Raw genomic sequence first — 15,932 nt, 5'->3', positions numbered from 1 at the left:
CACAAAGACTGCACCTAAAGGCTGAGGGGGAGGCCAAGGGAGCTGGACCAGGTTGGGGACACTAGGAAATGTGGAGGCGATCTTCATAGCCTCCAGAACAGCGCTCAGGTCTAAGGTTGTCTACAGCAGCCGTTTCGAACTTCCCCATCTCCTGACGCCATTACACTATTAAACACTTTTGTATATGTGGCTTATGTTGTTAAAAATAAAAAGACACAAGCATTCTCCTAGCCATCAGAGCAACGATATCCTATGTCTTATGCTTCTGGAAAACGCTCTGTGGAAATGAGATGTTTTTTTCACGTGTATTTATTTATTTTGAGAGAGAGAGAGAACCAGTGGGGAAGGGGCAGGGAGACAGGGGGACAGAGGATCCGAAGCTCGCTGTGTGCTGACAGCAATGAGCCCAATATGGGGCTCGAACTCACAAAGTGTGAGATCATGACCTGAGCCAAGGTTGGACGCTTAACTGACTGAGCCACCCAGGTGCCCCTGAAAATGAAGTTTTTAAAAGGTACGTGATGTCTTAGCATTACAACAAGTATAGTACAAGTATAGTTTCCTTATTAACAACCGCCCGCCCGCCCCCCACTGACAAGGTCTCAGAATCCACAGAGATCCTCAGAACACATTTTGAGAATCACTGTGCTGTAACACTAATGAGTCCAAGAGCTTGTGAATAACCTCCTTTTACAAAATGAAGTGAAATCAAGTGGCTTCCTCAGATTTTTTTTTTTTTCTTTTAGAGGGAACACACGGGGCGCCTGGGTGGCTCAGTCGGTTGGGCGTCCGACTTCGGCTCAGGTCATGATCTCACGGTCTGTGAGTTCAAGCCCTGCGTCGGGCTCTGTGCTGACAGCTCAGAGCCTGGAGCCTGTTTCAGAATCTGTGTCCCCCTCTCTCTCTGCCCCTCCCCTGTTCATGCTCTTTCTCTGTCTCAAAAATAAATAAACGTTAAAAAAACAACAACAACAAAAAAGAGACAACACACGCCAGCCGTGGAGAGAGGCAGAGGGAGAGAGAGGGAATCCCAAGCAGGCTCCACACTCAGCATGGAGCCCCGTGTGGGGCTTGATCCCATGACTGTAAGATCATGACCTGAACTGAAGTCAAGAGTCAGACCTTCAACCGACTGAGCCACCCAGGCGCCCCTGATTGCTCAACTCTAATGACCAGTAAAAATGCTGGAGACCCTTCAGTTACTGGCCTGCTAGCAATTCCCCATGACGACTATGATCTTTTCCCATTCCGAGTTCTGCCTTTGCTTGGGAGACCCTCCCTTCTCCCTTCCTCAGGGTGATTCCTATTCAGCTCAGACGCCACCTTCACCAAGTCTCCCTACACCTCCTTTCCCAGGAGAGGTGTTCCGAGCACACCAGGCACGGCTGTAACAACTCTGGTGGCACTCTTCTCCTCATGGCACGCTATCTTACCAGTCTCCCTGTTTGAGTGGCCAGATTCTTCAGGGTAAGCCTAACCTAAAATTGTCCCTCCAGTGTCTTGCACACTGCTGATAATCTAGTCGTTAGATGCTTACTGACTAATGAGCTGTTTTAAATGACAGACTATGGGGGCTCCTGGGTGGCTCAGTCAGTTAAGTGTTTGACTTCGGCTCAGGTCATGGTCTCACGGTCTGCAACTTGAAGCCCCGCGTTGGGCTCTGTGCCGACAGCTTGGAGCCTGGAGCCTGCTTCCGATTCTGTGTCTCCCTCTCTCTCTGCCCCTCCCTTGCTCACGTTCTGTCTCTCAAAAATAAATAAACATTGAAAACAATTTTAAATGACAGACTACATTCTGTCCCTTATTGACTCTCCAAATAAGAATTTTATTACTTTGGGGCATCGGGGGGTCCGACTCTTGGTTTTAGCTCAGGTAATGTTTCAAGGGTTGTGGGATTGAGTCCCCTATAGGGCTCCACACCGAGCGTGGAGCCTGCTTAAGATTCTCTTTCTCCCTCTCCCTCTGCCCCTCTCCCCACTTGTGTTCTCTCTATCTCAAATTTAAAAAAAAATTATTACTTCTGTAATAAAATTGTAAATAAAACTTTAGAAGCATGACTAATTGCACAAAAGTTCAGGAAGTGTATAGCATAAAAATAATTCATTGGGTGCTTTAATTTCAATGTTTAAAAAAGGTGGTGTCACATATTAACATTTTCTGTCATATGACTATTATCATTTAGATATTCATTCTAATCTTATATACAAAATGTTTACATTCCCTGCTGAAATACACATGTTTGGGTGTATGCACACGTGTGCACTCCTGCACACACACACACATGCACACACTCACACACATGCACACACACACACACACACACACACACACACACCTTGAGTACATATACATAAAAAGAACCTTTGACTTTGGGAGGGTAAACCAATTTCATTTCTTCTGAATTCTTGCCTTCATATTTTTAGTGATAACATTAGAAACTAGTGTGGAATTCTATACTTGCAAAACTCAATATATTTAATTGTGTATAACGATTGACTTCGCATATCCAGTGTTCATGACTGCACTGAACGCAGCTGTTTTCCTGCTGTAATGCAGCGGATGTATAGAATTATATAAAATCTTTTTCTAGATTTGTTCATAACTATTTAAGTGGAGAACCATTTGAAGAATATCAAGAAAGTTCATATTTTTCTCGATTTCTACAGTGGAAATGGCTGGAAAGGTATGTTCTAATTTAGAATTCAACAAAAACAAGTAGTAAGTTCTCAGAATGTGTACCGATAGATGTATACTTTCCCATCTGTCAAAATACTATTAGAAATCTTGGGCTGTATGTGGTATTTTTATACAGAAATTATTAATATGTGTTATGTAATTTCTTCTGATTTAGTTGACTCTGTTCTGTCTTTTTAAAATGGCCAGTTACGCCTGGGTGGCTCAGTCGGTTAAGCAAACGACTTTGGCCCAGGTCATGATCTCACGGTTGGTGGGTTCGAGCCCCACGTCGGGCTCTGTGCTGACAGCTCAGAGCCTGGAGCCTGCTTCAGATTCTGTCTCCCTCTGTCTCTGCCCCTCCCCAGCTCACACTTGCACTCTCTCTCTCTCTCTCTCTCTCTCTCTCTCTTTCTCTCTCTCTCTCTGTCAAAAATAAACAAGCAAACAAAAAAAAATAGAATAGAATAAAATAAAATAAAATGGCCAGTTAGCCCTGTGGGTATACTAGTCAGAAAATAAAACGTATCCTGGATTCACAGAAGTATAAACCAGTGCACACTGGTTCAGTCTTGTGGTCCGAGCCCTGCTCAGCTTTGTACAAGCCATGTGGACTCAGTCAAAAGACCTGACCTTCATGAGCATCGGGTCCTTGTTCTGTAAAATAGAGGTAATTCTATAATCTACCCCCACGGGGCTGCTGAGGCCACCTGAAAAACGTGTGTAAGATACTCGGCAGTGCTTGGTGTACAAAGTAAGTGTTCAAAAAGTGTTAGCTGCCACCAGTGTCACTGTTGTTTTGATTGATTGTTTAAGTTTCCAGTTCTACTTCATGTGCATTTCTTGCGAGACGTTGAGGATGAACATGTCCTCTGAGGTCCTTTTCCCAAAGGATAGTGCGCTGTAGATCTATCATTTTCCTCTGCAGCTTTCTGACCGGCCCGATAAGTATTTCACACTGTGGACTAGTTGCTGACCTACCTTTAATTAGCAAGGATACTTGGACTGTTCCATATGTATCTTCAGTGTATCCGGTAAACCTTCAACGTTGACGCGCGCATCTGCCTCTTAGTGCAGAGAGCTGTGTCAGCAGAGGGGACCGAGTCCCTGAGCACAGGCACCGTGGCCCAGGCACTTGCTTTGAACAGCATGCTTTCATAAATAAAGCAGGACAAGAGCTAGGTAGGCTTTTCTGTTTTAAAATAACAATGTGATGTGCGACCTGAAGCTTTTTGTTTTTTTAATTAATTAGGCAACCGATAACAAAGGACACATTTAGACATTACAGAGTTCTAGGAAAAGGCGGATTTGGGGAGGTAAGTAATGTGTGACTAACCATAAGCAATACTTCTAGAAAAGTAAGATAGCAAGGGAACAAAAAGACGTGCTTCAACTTTACCAATACCTTTATTTCCTCACCGTGTGTTTTGGGAATAATTTTAGCCAACCATGTGAGTTAAGATTGAACTTCGAACAAAAGGTGCTTTGCTACATGCTTTTAAAAAATTCGGAGATGTGGAAAGAGATGTGCTATCATTATGATTTTTTCTTCACTTCATGTTTCTTATGGAAGCTGTTTTCCTGTGTTTGATTGTCCGATGTTCAAGCTCAGTTTGTCCCGACTGAAAAGATGATTCTGTTTCCATATTGTGGAATTTCTGTTACTCTATTTCCATAATTTAGGACTAGCCTAAAATCTCACTTAGTACAGGGTATATTATTAAATAGGCGTATTTATCTCAACTCTGTTTGGATGTGTATATGTGCCCCCACACCTACATCGAAAGATACTACACAACATCTAAATTTGGGGAAATCCTGAGGAAACTGTCCACAAATTCATGAGACATGGTCTAAATGTAATGGCTCTCCCAGATAGAGACTATTGTGGGAGGTGGACACAGAATCACATGCAGTTCTGTTTCGGTAACTTAAAGAGGTGTTAATGGCCTCGCTATTGGTCTGGAGTGGTCATACTCAGCTCAGGCATTTACAACTGCCCAGAGCCAGGAGCTGTGTGTTTAGTCAGAAGCAAGTCACGCTGGCCACTCGTGATTTAAATCCTGCACACTCCCAAATTCCAATCAAAAGCCTAAACCAGACGTACCAGAATTGCCTTAACGTGAATTAGGAAGCTGGCCTCGAGGCCTTGTGCTGCAAGTAAGACCTGTAGTTGGACGTGGTAAGAAACTGGTCCTCGTAGCCATTACGTCAGGAGAATCCATGGTACCGGCCCTCTGATACGGTTCTGGAGACCTTTTAGAGTATTTCGAGTGATCTCAACCAAAAATGTTTGCTGTCACCCTTTCGGAATAGATATTTCTGTAAGAAATCCACTCTGTCTTTCCGTACATCCTAGAGTAGGAAAATTTGCTCTCTTTAATTCATGCTATTCTGCCTTTCGTGATCTCCAAGTATAAAACTCAGATTTTGTCGGAGAACAGACGGAAAGGCATTTCAAGCACATGGATCTTGTGTTTACAACAGAATGTAGTTCTAACTGTAGCCATGTGTACATTTAAAAATGGACTCAGTGATAACATGTTTGCAGCTTTTAACTGTTGTGGAAGACTTGGTGTATTTATGATATTTATAGATTACTTTTTAACACATTTCCTTGTGTTTCCAAACAAAAGATTGTGTGGATGAAAAAAACGTTGTGGCTTTTCACAGACTTGTTCTGAATGTGCTATTTGTTACATCAAGTCTGAGCGCAGCGGAGTGAATATCTGTTTCTGTTCTGAATACCTGTCAGAGGGAGACTGTGACCCTAATGCAGACAGCCTCAGTTCCTCTTGTATTTGAGATAGAGAGAGAGAGAAGGAGGAGGAGGAGGAGGAGGAGGAGGAGGGGGAGGGGGGGGGGGGAAAAGGAAGAAAGAGAAAGAATCCCAAGCTGATGTGGGGCTCCATCCCATGACCCTGGGACCACGACCTGAGAGGAAATCAAGTCAGACACTCAGCCGACTGAGGCACCCAGATGCCCTGCCTCGGTGCCATTTAAATCCAGATTCCAATGGTATATTTACTTTTTCCAAATGCTAATACTTCTTCCGGTGGGTTTGAACGGACAAACATTTTGGTCTTATCTCGTCAACTACAGTACTTTCATTTATGCTTGAAGTCCTCCAAAATGGATCTGTAGGGCTCTGAGGCAGAACGGGGGAAAGAGAATTGGTAGCGTCTGTGCGAGCACGGTTGTAGAGACAGCAGAGAGCTGTGGAGAGAGCGTCATCTGTGAGAGATGGGCAGACTGGAGGTGAGTTCCTGTTCCATCGCTTCCAGCTGTGTGATCTGGGGCCCACCGTCCCCTTCTTACCCTTAAGGGGGAGATGATCCCTGCTTCCCTGGGTTGTTGTGAGTGGCAAATGAGTGTTCGTCTCCAGCCATAGTGCAGGGCCTGGCACGCTTACCTCTTCCTTCTCTCCCTTTGACTTGGCAGTTTCACTTAAAAGAATTATCGTAAGTTAACGATGGAGAGATATGCCATGGTTTGTGTGCCGTGTCTTAATGATTATATAAGGTTTGGAGTATTCATATATTGGGAGAACATTTAATGATGAGAAGACAGTCCCACTGTAAGATGAAAACAGTATATATATTACCTATTCTATAATATAAGGCCGGTTCCCCCTGCCAAAACTGAGGAGAACTCAGGACCCTATACAGCAAATGTGAATGAGAGTCATCTTGGAATTTCAACGAGTTTTATCCTTATTGAGTTTTGTCCTTATTAATACTTTCTGTATTTTCCACAATGAACTTTATATTTTATTGTCGCGACCGGTGCAACAAACACCGAGATCAGGGTCCTGAGGGTAGGGGAATGTAAGAAAAAAAGAGAGAAGAGAAAGTTTGGGAACAGGAGGGTCCCCTGGGCTGATGGCCCAAGTGATGGCTTTATTGTTGCTGTACACAATCTTTTATGATATAAGATTCTTATGGATCAGGTCATTCTAAGAATAATCAGGTTTCACATAATTGCTGCCAACCAAAACATTTAGCTCTGTGTTTCTTGTGCATTTTCTAGACGGGTCACAACAAGACCTTGTTGATAAGATTGCTAGCAAAACACAATTCGCATGTTTGTTTCTATCTGACTCGGGGTAGAAAAAGGGAGGTAGCATTACTGCCAACACCTGCAGACCACAGGCTTCAGGAATTAACTTTCTCAGCCTTGACAAGGCTTTCGTATGCCCTTGAAAGTGGGGGAATGGGAGGGGGAACCACCGGGTTGGCTGAGTCAACAGGCAACCGTTGCTCGACCCGGTCTCAGCCTGGCACCGGGGCCCGGCCCCCCACATTTTATTATCAAAATCATTTTATTGATGGATTAAAATGATGTGTCTTATATTTGCTTATAAGGTAATTGTGTTTGTGTATGTGTAGCATGTGCCTGTGTTACATGCCTGGGGGCACATGCGTGTCTATGGTGTGCAGTAGGTGTGTGTGGTGTGCGTACATGTGTATATGTGTGTGTGTGGTTGCGGAGTAAGTGTGTACAGGGTGTGGGTATGTGCCTGTGGTGTGGGCGTGTGTGTCTGGTGTGGACTGGGTGTGTGGAGTGTGTGTGTCTGTGGTGTGGAGTGTGTGTATGTGTGGAGGGGTGTGTTGTGTGTGTGTGTCTGGTGTGGAATGGGTGTGGGTGTGGTGTAGAGGGTGTGTGTGTGTCTGCAGTGGGGGTGGGGTGGGGGGTGTGTATGTGTCTTTGGAGTGTTGGTGTGGAGGGTGTGTGTGTGTGTGTGTGTGTGTGTGTGTGTGTGTATAGGGGGTGGGAGTCTGAGGAAACAGGGTAACCCTGAGCTGATAGCCAGAGGCTGGGGGTCAGGCACATGGGAGCTTATTATTCCCTCCTCTCCACTTTTGTAATTTTGGAAATTTTCTCATAATGTAAGGTTAAGGAGTATACAGATATTATTTTACAACTAAGTAGAATCAATGTATTAAAGGTTATGAATTCTCTGAAATCTATTTTTTTATATTCTTGAACTTAAAAAAAAAAAAAAGATAGGCACCTGGGTGGCTCAGTCGGTTAAGTGTCAGACTTCGGTTCAGGTCATGAGCTCACAGTCGGTGAGTTCGAGCCCTGCTGTGGGCTCTGTGCTGATGGCTCGGAGCCTGGAGCCTGCTTCGGATTCTGCCTCTCCCTCTCTCTCTGCCTGTCCCCTGCTCATGCTCTGTCTCCCTCTCTCTCAAAAATAAACATTTAAAAAGAAAAGAAAGATGAATGTATTTAGTTTCAAAAGGTGTTGCTCTTGCAAGAAAACTGAAAGACCCAGGAGGACCCTTGAGTCAAGCGGCTGCTGCGATCACACATGAGGAGTCCCTTGTAGCCGCGCCCCCCCCACCGTCCCCCCCCCCCCGAGTTCCAGGAGCACAGCCTCCCGCTCCGCTCACCAGGTTGTGTCTGAGGAAGCTGGGGGAGGAGGGAGGAGCCCGCTCTAAGCCCTCACGTGTCCGTGAGTGGAGTGGCCTTGGCCCATCACATGCTCTGGGCCGGAGGAATTGACATGGACAGGACAGGGTTTGGTGGTGGTGTTGGTGGTTGGCAGCCTAGAGACGTCAGGTACGTACAAAGCTTGTGGTTTCTTCTTTTGGACTAGGTCTGTGCCTGTCAAGTGCGAGCTACAGGAAAAATGTACGCCTGTAAGAAGCTAGCAAAGAAAAGAATAAAGAGGAGGAAAGGTGAAGCAATGGCTCTAAATGAGAAGAGGATGCTGGAAAAAGTGAATAGCAGATTTGTAGTAAGTATCTTGCCTTAGTCTTCTCTGTACGCGGTGTCCTGAGTCCCACCTTCCTGAGCGCACCTGCTGCTGGACTCGCCCACTCTCCACCCTGGGGTGCGCCCACTCTCCACCCTGGGGTGCGCCCACTCTCCACCCTGCGGCGCGCCCACTTTCCAGCCCGGGCTCGCCTACTCTCCGTCCCCGGCTCGAAAACTCCGCAGCCAGGGCTCGCCCGCGCTTCCAGGCTCAGCATGTGCTGGGAAGCTGGGAACGTGCCAGGGACAGCCTCTTTCGTCTTAGTGGCAGCCCTCTTCTTTCCAATTCACTTCTTACTGGGCACAAACATAAATGAGTGGGGATCCCACTTCCAACTTCCGACCTGCTATAAATCTGTAGCTGTCCACCACTGCCTGACCTGTGGTTCCTCTCCACACCCAGCAGTGTGCTCTTAACCAGTGAGGGCCCTCCTCTCCCCGCGGGGCAGACAGACTTACCCTCTGGCCTTTCAGCCACTCTGACTCCTAGTCCTGAAAGGCACTGCCTCTGGTCCTTCTCTTCTCAGTGGCCTCTTTCTGACACTTGGCGAATGTATTACTGGCCCTCTATCAGCACATTCCAACTGTATGGAGCCTCAAATTCCAACGTCACTGTTTCAGGCAAGGATGGGACTTGTGGGGCTAGGGTGAACCTTGGGACCTTTCCAGGCCCTAGGCTGTGCATGAGGTGGTGTGGTTTTCGTCGCCAAACCTGACTTCTTCACCCCATCACCTATCTCCCGTAGCATCTACGGCAACAGGAGGGTCTGCCTGAAGCGGGGAGAGGAAGGTACTTTATGAAAGAATTTGTGGTGTTACACTTACTTCGTCCCGGTCATTCATGTCTCAGTACTGAGGTTGGCTGATTTGTGGTAGGGAACAAATGTTCCGGAACAGAGGCCTGCACAGCCATCATGTACGTCTCCGTGTATGATAGGTCACTTCTGCACCCATGACACGAAAATCTCTCATAAAATCAACTCATCTGGGAGTTTCTTTAAATATATTTGTATAATTACCTTGAAACATGGAAATCCATAATCTAGCTTTATGAAAGGAACATAAACGGCATCTATGGTTTATTCTACTTAAATGAAATATTTTAGTTTCTATATTCTTGGCCTCTCCCAAGGAACCTGGAAGTAACTTCCTTCATCCTTTTTTTTCCCCAACTGAAGGATAATTGACATAATAATATCCTATCAGTTTCAAGTGCACATCATAGTGATTTGATATTTTTCTACATTGTGAAATGAGTCTCATGATAAGCCTAGTTACCATATCAAAGTTATTACAAGTTATTAAAAAGTTACAAATATTGACTGTATTCCCTACGCTGTACATCACATCTCCTTGACTTATTTGCTCTATGACCAGAAGTTAGTACCTCTTAATCCACTTCACCTATTTTCTGACCCCCCAACCCCTCCCTACTCTTGTAACAAGCCTGTTTAGTGTTGGAGTCGGTTTCTGTTTTGTTGTTTCCGTTTTGTTTTGTTGTGAGTGTGTTTTGCTTTTTAGATTCCACATATGAGTGAAACCATGCGGTGTCTTTCTCTGACTGACTTGTTCTGCTTAGCATTGTCCTTTCTAGGTCCATCCACGTTGCCACAAATGGCAAGATTCCATTCTTTCTTATGGCTGAGCAATATTCATTCTCCTGTATACACATCACATCATCTTTATCCATTTGTCATCTATCAGTGGCTGCTTAGGTTGCTTCCATATCTTGGCTATTATAACTAATGCCACAGTCAACAGAAGGGCGCAGATACCTCTTTGGATTGGTGTTTTCATTTTCTCCAGATAAATACCTAGAAGTGGAATTGCTGGATCACATGGTGTTTCTATTCTTAATTTTTTGAGGAATCTCCATACTGTTTTGCACAGTGGCTGCACCAACTTACATTTCCACCAACAGTTGCACAAGGGTTCCTTTTTCTGCACATCTTCACCAACCCTTGTTTCTTGTCTTTTTGATTCTAGTCATACTGATAGGTGTGAAATGCTATCTCGTGGTGGTTTTGATGTGCATTTCCCTAATGGTTAGTGATGATGAGCATCTTTTTATGTGCCTGGTAGCCCTCTGTATGTATATGTATGTATGTACATTTGGAAAAATATCTGGGGGTGCCTGGGTGGCTCAATCAGTTAAGCGTCTGACTCTCAGTTTCAGCTCAGGTCATGATCTTATGGTTTCATAAGTTCGAGCCCTGTGTCAGGCTCTGTGTCGGCAGTGCAGAGCCTGCTTGGGATTCTCTCTCTCTCTCCCTCCCTCTCTCTCTGCCCCTCCCCTGCTCACACTGTATCTGTCTCTCTCAACATAAATAAACAAAAAAACCACAAAAATATCTGTTCAAGTTCTCTGCTCATTTTCTCATCAGGTTTTTTTTTTAACATATTTGTATAATTTAGAAAATATATTTTGATATTATCTCCTTATCTGATATATGATTTGTAAATATCTTCCATTCAGTAGGTTGCCTTTTTGTTTTGTTGATGGTTTCCTTCGCTGTGCAAAAGCTTTTTAGTTTACTATAATCCCATTGTTTATTCTAGCTTTTGTTACTCAGGAGACTGGTCTGAAAAAACATTCCTAAGACTGATGCCAAAGAGCTTACTTCCTGTGGTTTCTTCTAGGGGTTCTGTGGTTTTGGTTCTTACATTCAAGTCTTTAATCCATTTTTAAGCATTTTATTTTTTTTAATGTTTATTTATATTTAGTTTTTTTTTTGTTGTTGTTCTTTTTTTTTTTTTTATTTTTTTTATGAAATTTATTGACAAATTGGTTTCCATTCAACACCCAGTGCTCATCCCAAAAGGTGCCCTCCTCAATACCCATCACCCACCCTCCCCTCCCTCCCACCCCCCATCAACCCTCAGTTTGTTCTCAGTTTTTAACAGTCTCTTATGCTTTGGCTCTCTCCCACTCTAACGTCCTTTTTTTTTTTTTTTTTTTTTTTTCCTTCCCCTCCCCCATGGGTTCCTGTTAAGTTTCTCAGGATCCACATAAGAGTGAAACCATATGGTATCTGTCTTTCTCTGTATGGCTTATTTCACTTAGCATCACACTCTCCAGTTCCATCCACGTTGCTACAAAAGGCCATATTTCATTTTTTCTCATTGCCACGTAGTATTCCATTGTGTATATAAACCACAATTTCTTTATCCATTCATCAGTTGATGGACATTTAGGCTCTTTCCATAATTTGGCTATTGTTGAGAGTGCTGCTATGAACATTGGGGTACAAGTGCCCCTATGCATCAGTACTCCTGTATCCCTTGGGTAAATTCCTAGCAGTGCTATTGCTGGGTCATAGGGTAGGTCTATTTTTAATTTTCTGAGGAACCTCCACACTGCTTTCCAGAGCGGCTGCACCAATTTGCATTCCCACCAACAGTGCAAGAGGGTTCCCGTTTCTCCACATCCTCTCCAGCATCTATAGTCTCCTGATTTGTTCATTTTGGCCACTCTGACTGGCGTGAGGTGATACCTGAGTGTGGTTTTAATTTGTATTTCCCTGATAAGGAGCGACGCTGAACATCTTTTCATGTGCCTGTTGGCCATCTGGATGTCTTCTTTAGAGAAGTGTCTATTCATGTTTTCTGCCCATTTCTTCACTGGGTTATTTGTTGTTCGGGTGTGGAGTTTGGTGAGCTCTTTATAGATTTTAGATACTAGCCCTTTGTCCGATATGTCATTTGCAAATATCTTTTCCCATTCCGTTGGTTGCCTTTTAGTTTTGTTGGTTGTTTCCTTTGCTGTGCAGAAGCTTTTTATCTTCATAAGGTCCCAGTAATTCACTTTTGCTTTTAATTCCCTTGCCTTTGGGGATGTGTCGAGGAAGAGATTGCTACGGCTGAGGTCAGAGAGGTCTTTTCCTGCTTTCTCCTCTAAGGTTTTGATGGTTTCCTGTCTCACATTTAGGTCCTTTATCCATTTTGAGTTTATTTTTGTAAATGGTGTGAGAAAGTGGTCTAGTTTCAACCTTCTGCATGTTGCTGTCCAGTTCTCCCAGCACCATTTGTTAAAGAGGCTGTCTTTTTTCCATTGGATGTTCTTTCCTGCTTTGTCAAAGATGAGTTGGCCATACGTTTGTGGGTCTAGTTCTGGGGTTTCTATTCTATTCCATTGGTCTGTGTGTCTGTTTTTGTGCCATATTTATATTTAGTTTTTAGAGAGATGGGGGGTCAGGGGAGATAGGGAGAGAAGGCCCATGCATGTGAGCAGGGGAAGGGCAGAGAGAGAGGGAGAGAGAGAATCCCAAGCAGGCTCTGTGCTGTCAGCACAGAGCCTGATGTGGGGCTCGATCCCATGAACTGTTGAGATTGTGACCTGAGCCAAAATCAAGAGTCAGACACTTAACCAACTGAGCCACCCAGGCACCCCTCAAGTTTTTAATCCATTTTGAGTTAATTTTCATGTATGGTAAAATGTAGTGGCCAGCTTTATTCTTCTGCATGTAGCTGTCCAGTTTTTCCAACACTATTTATTGAACAGGCTGTCTTTTCCTGGTTGTATATTCTTGCCTCCTTTGTCATAAATTAATTGATCTTATATGCATGTGTTTATCTCTGGGCTCTCTATTCTATTCCACTGATCTATGTGTCTGTTTTTATGCCAATACCGTACTCTTTTGATTACTCAGCTTTGCAGTATAGTTTGAAATCAGGGAGCATGATGCCTCCAGCTTTGTTCCTCTTTCTCAAGATTGTTTTGGCTTTTCAGAGTCTTGTGTTGTTTCATACAAATTTTAGGATTGTTTGTTCTAGTTCTGTGAAAAGAGCTATTGGTATTTCTTTAATGTTTATTTTGAGAGAGAGAATGAGAGAGAGAGAGCAAGTGAGTGTGTGAGTGGGAGAAGGACAGAGAGAGAGAGAGAGAGAGAGAGAGAGAGAGAGAGAGAATCCCAAGCAGGCCTCATGCTGTCAGTGCAGAGCCCAAAGTGGGGCTCAAACCCATGAACCATAAGATCATGACCTGAGTCAAGATCGAGAGTCAGATGCTTAATTGACTGAGCCACACAAGCACCCCAGAACTATTGGTATTTTGATAGGGATTGCATTGAATCTGTAGATTGTTTTGGGTACTGTGGGCATTTGAACAATATTAATTCTTCTAATCCATAAGGATGGAATATCTTTCCACTTATTTTTGTCTTCAGTTTGTTTCATCAATGCCTTATAGTTTTGAGAGTACAGGTCTTTCACCTCCTTGGTTAAATTTATTCCTAGGTATCTTATTCTTTTGATAAAACTGTAAATGGGATGGTTTTCTTAGTTTCTGTTTCTGATATCTTATTATTAGTGTATAAAACTGCAACCTGTTTCTGTATGTTAATTTTGTACTCTCTAATGTTACTGATACCATTGATTAGTTCTAATAGCTTTTTGGTGAAGTCTGTAAGGTTTTCAATGTGTACTATCATGTCGTCTGCAAATAGTGACTTTTACTTCTTCCAATTTGAGTGCCTTTTATTTCTTTTTCTTGCCTAATTGCTATGGCTAGGACTTCCAGTACTATGTTGATAAAAGTGATAAGAGTGGGTATCTCTGTCTTGTTCCTGATATTAGAAGAAAAGCTTTCAGCTTTTTATCATTGAGTATAGTATTAGCTGTGGGTTTGTCATATATGGCCTTTATTATGTTAAGGTATGTTCCTTCTATACCCACTTTATTGAGAGTTTTTTAAATCATAAATAGATATTGAATTTTGTCAAATGTTTTTTCTGCATCTATTGAGATAATCATATGATACTTATCCTTCATTTTGTTAATGTGGTGTATCACCTTGATGTATTCGTGGGTATTGAACCATCCTTGCATCCCTGGAATAAATCCCACTCGATTGTGGTGTATGATCCTTTTCATGTGTTGTTGAGTTTGGTTTAGTAATATTTTGTTGAGGATTTTTACATCTATGTTCATCAGGGTTATTGGCCTGTAATTTTCTCTCTCTCTCTCTCTCTCTCTTTTTGTAGTGTTTTTATCTGGTTTCAGGGTGTTTTTATCTGGTATCAGAATCAGGGTGATTCTGGCCTTGTAAAATGAATTTGGAAATCTTCATTCCTCTTCAATTTTTGGAAAAATTTGACAATAGGTACTAAGTCTTCTTTAAATGTTTGGTAGAATTCACCTGTGAAGCCATGTGATCCTGGACTTTTTGGTTTTTTATAGGAGTTTTTGAATTACTGCTTCAATTTCAATGCTTGTAATTGGTCTGTTCATATTTTCTATTTTTGTGTGATTCAGTCCTGAAAAGTTGGGTTTCTGGGAACTTATCCATTTCTTCTAGGCTGCCCAATACGTTGGTGTGTAATTATTCATATTAATCTTTTATGATTCTTTGTATTTCTGTGGTGTCAGTTGTAACTTCTCTTTCATTTCTGAGTTTAAAAAAGTTAATGTATTTGTTTATTACTGACAAGTCTGGCTAGAAGTTTATTGATTTTGTTTTTTCAAAGAACCAAGTTTTAGTTTCATTGATCTTTTCTATTGTTTTTTTTTAACTCTCTATTTCATTTATTTCCACTCTGATATTTATTATTTTCTTTGAACTTTGTTCTTTTTCTAGTTCCTTTAGATATAAAGTAACATTTTTTACTCCCTGCTTACAGTTGATCAGTAGAACCTGACCTGTACCTGTCACTCATTTCCTCCTGCTTCCCACTGCCCACCCTGACTGGCCCACGATATGATTATGTATGATGAAAGCCTAACACTTTCTATATAACTCATTGTGTATCTAGCCAACCACAAATAGTTAGATACAATGCCAACCACAAATAGTTAGAAAATAAAAAAAAATTAATTGATATCATTTATAATAGCATCAATAAATATCAAAATCTAGGCAAAAATTTAATGAAAATATGCAGGACTTCTAAACTGAGAGCTAGAAATGCTATTACAAGAAATTGAAGAAGACCAAATAATGTTCATGGATCAGAACATTCATATGAATCAACATATAAAGATATTGCTTCTCCCAAATTGATATGTAGATTAAATGAATTAAATGCAGTCCTAATCAAAATCCCAGCAGGGTGTGTGTGTGTGTGTGTGTGTGTGTGTGTGCGTGCGCGTGCACGCAAATTGACCTACATACCAACAGAGAAGTGGGCAAAAAACTTGGACAGGTACTTCACACAAGAGGTTCCAAATGGATAAGTATATGAAAAACTATGAGAAGTGTCTCCTTTATTTGTATGTACAGAGAAATGCACATTAAAACCACAATAAGAGACAACTATGCCTCCACCAGCACTGACTGACGGCACAAAATGTTGGAAGGATGTGCAGCAGCAAGACCCCTCTTGCACTACTGTGGAGAGTGTCTTTAACTTGTATGCTAAATGTGGGTGTTCTACAAGTATGGACTATCAGTGCTCAATGATTAGAGAGCATAGCTTTGATAAGTCATAGTCCCAAGTGTCTTTGAAGTTTTGCCACCTACCCACTTAGCCACAGAAGGTTCTGTCCTTGCAGTACAGAACTGT

General features: G+C 42.6%; 1 protein-coding gene across 1 annotated transcript in view; it reads left to right on the top strand.

The window, feature by feature from the left end:
* Window positions 1–2,671: 2,671 nt before the first annotated feature.
* The window catches only part of GRK4 (G protein-coupled receptor kinase 4), a 47,112-nt gene continuing 33,851 nt past the window's right edge, over window positions 2,672–15,932 (top strand). The window contains exons 1-2 of the mRNA XM_032593020.1: window positions 2,672–2,683; window positions 8,276–8,416. Coding sequence (XP_032448911.1) covers window positions 2,672–2,683; window positions 8,276–8,416 — 153 coding nt within the window. The remainder of the gene's footprint in view (window positions 2,684–8,275; window positions 8,417–15,932) is intronic.

The sequence above is a fragment of the Lynx canadensis genome, chromosome B1 (assembly GCF_007474595.2).
Source record: "Lynx canadensis isolate LIC74 chromosome B1, mLynCan4.pri.v2, whole genome shotgun sequence".
Classification (NCBI taxonomy): domain Eukaryota; kingdom Metazoa; phylum Chordata; class Mammalia; order Carnivora; family Felidae; genus Lynx; species Lynx canadensis.
This window is presented reverse-complemented; position numbering and strand designations above follow the sequence as displayed.